Source organism: Pelecanus crispus, unplaced genomic scaffold, assembly GCF_030463565.1.
Source record: "Pelecanus crispus isolate bPelCri1 unplaced genomic scaffold, bPelCri1.pri SCAFFOLD_149, whole genome shotgun sequence".
NCBI lineage: Eukaryota > Metazoa > Chordata > Aves > Pelecaniformes > Pelecanidae > Pelecanus > Pelecanus crispus.
Window position 1 is genome coordinate 54,039 of NW_027461265.1, and position 4,596 is coordinate 58,634.

The window sequence follows — 4,596 nt, forward strand, 5'->3', positions numbered from 1 at the left end:
GGGTGGGGACCCCCCGAATTGGGGCCCCCGGGTTGGGGACCCCCAGGGTGGGCACCTCCAGGAATGGGACCCCCTGGGGACAGAGGGATGGGGACCCCCCAGGGATGGGGACCCCCAGGGATGGGACCCCCAGGAATGGGACCCCCAGGGTGGGCACCTCCAGGACTGGGACCCCCTGGGGACAGAGGGATTGGGGACCCCCAGGATTGGGACCCCCAGGGATGGGACCCCCAGGAATGGGACCCCCAGGGTGGGCACCTCCAGGACTGGGACCCCCTGGGGACAGAGGGATTGGGGACCCCCAGGATTGGGACCCCCAGGGATGGGACCCCCAGGAATGGGACCCCCAGGGTGGGCACCTCCAGGACGGGGACCCCCTGGGGACAGAGGGATTGGGGACCCCCAGGATTGGGACCCCCAGGGATGGGACCCCCAGGAATGGGACCCCCAGGGTGGGCACCTCCAGGACTGGGACCCCCTGGGGACCCCCAGGATTGGGGACCCCCAGGATTGGGACCCCCAGGAATGGGACCCCCAGGGATGGGACCCCCAGGGTGGGCACCTCCAGGACTGGGACCCCCTGGGGACAGAGGGATTGGGGACCCCCAGGATTGGGACCCCCAGGAATGGGACCCCCAGGGATGGGGACCCCTGGGGACAGAGGGGTGGGGATCCCCAGGGCTTGGACCCCCAGGGATGGGGACCCCCAGGATTGGGACCCCCAAGAATGGGAACCCCTGGGGACTCCTCTGGTGGGGACCCCCAGGATTGGGACCCTCAGGACTGGGACCCCCGGGGTGGGGACCCCCAGGGTGGGCACCTCCAGGACTGGGACCCCCTGGGGACAGAGGGGTGGGGACCCCCAGGGATGGGGACCCCCAGGATTGGGACCCCCAGGAATGGGACCCCCAGGGATGGCGACCCCTGGGGACAGAGGGGTGGGGACCCCTGGGGTTGGGACCCTCAGGAATGGGACCCCTGGGGACAGAGGGGTGGGGACCCCCAGGGATGGGGACCCCAGGATTGGGACCCCCAGGAATGGGACCCCCAGGAATGGGGACCCCTGGGGACAGAGGGATGGGGACCCCCAGGGCTGGGACCCCCAGGGCTGGGGACCCCCAGGGACAGAGGGATGGGGACCCCTGGGGTGGGGACCCCCAGGAATGGGCCCCCCTGAGGACAGAGGGACGGGGACCCCCAGGTCCATGACCACCCCACGTTGATTTTGTTTTTTCTTGGGGGGGGGGGTCCCCCCAGATTTGGGGGGCTCCCGGGGGGGTTTCCGCGTGGCTTTTCCCCTCCGCACCAACTACATGTTCGCCCGGGCGCGGGGGACGCTGCGGCGGGCGCTGGGGGCTTTCTCCGCCTGCCTGTGGCTACGGCCCGGGGGGGGCCCCGCCCTGGGCACCCCGTTTTCGTACGCCGCTCCCGGGCAACCCAACGAAGTGGTGCTGCTGGCCTGGGCCGGGCGCCCCATGGAGCTGCTGGTGGACGATCAGGTTGGGGGGCGGCTATGGGGGGGCTGGAGGGGATAGTGGGGGGCTATGGGGGGTATGGAGGGGCTGTGGGTGGATATTGGGGGGCTATGGGGTGCTATGGGGGGTATGGAGGGGCTATGGGTGGATACTGGGGGGATATTGGGTGGATATTGGGGTGCTATGGGTGGATATTGGGGGGCTATGGGGTGCTATGGGGGTATGGAGGGGCTATGGGTGGATACTGGGGGGATATTGGGTGGATATTGGGGTGCTATGGGGTGCTATGGGGGTATGGAGGGGCTGTGGGTGGATATTGGGGGTCTATGGGTGGATGTTGGGGGGCTATGGGTGGATATTGGGGTGCTATGGGGTGCTATGTGGGGTATGGAGGGGCTGTGGGTGGATGTTGGGGGGCTATGGGTGGATATTGGGGGGCTATGGGGTGCTATGGGGGTAAGGAGGGGCTGTGGGTGGATATTGGGGGTCTATGGGTGGATGTTGGGGGGCTATGGGTGGATATTGGGGTGCTCTGGGGTGCTATGGGGGGTATGGAGGGGCTATGGGTGGATATTGGGGGGCTGGGGGGATGTGGGGGGGCTGGAGGAGGGATGTGGGGGGGTTATGGGGGGCTATGGGTGGATATTGGGGGGGCTGTGGGGCAGATCTGTGGGGCTGGGGAGGGGATCTGGGGGGCAGGGGGCAGATCTGGGGGCTGGGGGGGGATCTGTGGGGCAGATGTGTGGGGCAGGGGGGCGCGGCTGCCCCCTGACCCCCGCCCCCCAGGCGGTGGGGCTGGCCCTGGCCCCATGGCCGGGCCGGTGGCAGCACGTCTGCGTCACCTGGGCGGCGCCGGGGGGCACCTGGAGAAGCTTCCAGAACGGGGTCCCCCGGGGGCAGGGGGAGGGGCTGGCCCCCGGCCACCCCCTGCGGCCCCACGGCGTCCTCGTCCTCGGCCAGGAGCAGGTGACCTGGGGGCACCCTGGGGTCACGGGGGCACCCTGGGGTCATGGGGACATCCTGGGGTCACCCTGGGGTCATAGGGATGCCCTGGGGTCACAGGGTCATGGGGGCACCCTGGGGTCACAGGGACACCCTGGGGTCATGGGGTCACAGGGACACTCTGGGGTCATGGGGACATCCTGGGGTCACAGGGATGCCCTGAGGTCACAGGGTCATGGGGACACCCTGGGGTCATGGGGGCACCCTGGGGTCACCCTGGGGTCTCAGGGATGCCCTGGGGTCACGGGGACACCCTGGGGTCATGGGGGCACCCTGGGATCATGGGGACACCCTGGGGTCATGGGGTCACTCCGGGGTCATGGGGACACCCTGGGGTCACAGGGCCATGGGGGCACCCTGGGATCATGGGGACACCCTGGGGTCATGGGGTCACTCTGGGGTCATGGGGACACCCACCCTGTCCCCATGCCACATCCCCGTGTCCCCATCCCACATGTGTGCCACATCCCCGTGTCCCTATGCCACGTGGCCGCCATGTCCATGTGTCCCCATCCCACGTGTGTGCCACGTCCCTGTGCCCCCATCCCACGTGTGTGCCATGTCCCCATGTCCCCTCACACGTGTGTGCCCCGTCCCTGTGTCCCCATCCCACGTGTGTGCCACATCCCCGCGCCACGTGTGTGCTCCGTCCCCGTGTCCCCATCCCACATTTGTGCCACATCCCTGTGCCCCCGCGCCACGTGTGTGCCCCGTCCCCATGCCCCATGCCACATGTGTGCCCCATCCCCGTGTCCCCGTGCCCCGCGTGTGCCCCGTCCCCGTGCCCCGCACCACGTGTGTGCCCCATCCCCGTGTCCCCGTGCCCCACGCCACGTGTGTGCCCCGTCCCCGTGCCCCTGCGCCACGTGTGTGCCCCGTCCCCGTGTCCCCGTGCCCCGCCCCCGTGTCCCCATGTCCCCACGCCACGTGTGTGCCCCGTCCCCGTGCCCCCGTGCCCCGTGTGTGCCCCGTCCCCGTGCCCCCGTGCCCCGCGCCACGTGTGTGCCCCGTCCCCGCGCCACGTGTGTGCCCCGTCCCCGTGCCCCCGTGCCCCGCGCCACATGTGTGCCCCGTCCCCGTGCCCCTGCGCCACGTGTGTGCCCCGTCCCCGTGTCCCCGTGCCCCGCGCCACGTGTGTGCCCCGTCCCCGTGCCCCGCGCCACGTGTGTGCCCCATCCCCGTGTCCCCGTGCCCCGCGCCACGCGTGTGCCCCGTCCCCGTGTCCCCGTGCCCCGCACCATGTGTGTGCCCCATCCCTGTGTCCCCGTGCCCCCGTGCCACGTGTGTGCCCCGTCCCCGTGCCCCCGTGCCCCGCGCCACGTGTGTGCCTCGTCCCCGTGCCCCCGTGCCCCGTGTGTGCCCCGTCCCCGTGTCCCCGTGCCCCGCGCCACGCGTGTGCCCCGTCCCCGTGTCCCCGTGCCCCGCACCATGTGTGTGCCCCATCCCTGTGTCCCTGTGCCCCCGCGCCACGCGTGTGCCCCATCCCCGTGTCCCCGTGCCCCGCACCATGTGTGTGCCCCATCCCTGTGTCCCCGTGTCCCCGTGCCACGTGTGTGCCCCGTCCCCGTGCCCCCGTGCCCCGCACCATGTGTGTGCCCCATCCCTGTGTCCCCGTGCCACGTGTGTGCCCCATCCCTGTGTCCCCGTGCCCCCGTGCCACGTGTGTGCCCCGTCCCCGTGCCCCGCGCCACGTATGTGCCCCGTCCCCGTGCCCCCGTGCCCCGCACCATGTGTGTGCCCCATCCCTGTGTCCCCGTGCCCCTGTGCCACGTGTGTGCCCCGTCCCTGTGTCCCCATGTCCCCGCGCCACGTGTGCGCCCCGTCCCCGTGCCCCGCGCCACGTATGTGCCCCGTCCCCGTGCCCCCGCGCCCCGCGCCACGTGTGTGCCCCGTCGCCGTGCCCCCGCAGGACGCGCTGGGCGGGCGCTTCGACGCCACGCAGGCCTTCGTGGGGGACATCGCCGACTTCCACCTGTGGAGCCGGGTGCTGGACGCGGGCGAGGTGGCGGCGCTGGCCGGGTGCGGCACCCACGCGCCCGGGGACCTCCTGGCCTGGGCCGAGGGCGGCCTCGAGCTGCACGGCGGGGTCACCACCCTGCCCTTTGACCCCTGCCCCTGA

The 4,596-nt window shown here is 71.5% G+C and overlaps 1 protein-coding gene across 1 annotated transcript; it reads left to right on the forward strand.

The window, feature by feature from the left end:
- Positions 1-1,313: 1,313 nt before the first annotated feature.
- Positions 1,314-4,596, forward strand: LOC142596866 (neuronal pentraxin-2-like). Its single transcript, XM_075727332.1, has 3 exons — positions 1,314-1,499; positions 2,262-2,441; positions 4,387-4,596. Exons 1-3 carry the CDS (start codon positions 1,314-1,316, stop codon positions 4,594-4,596), a joined length of 576 nt encoding a protein of 191 aa, XP_075583447.1.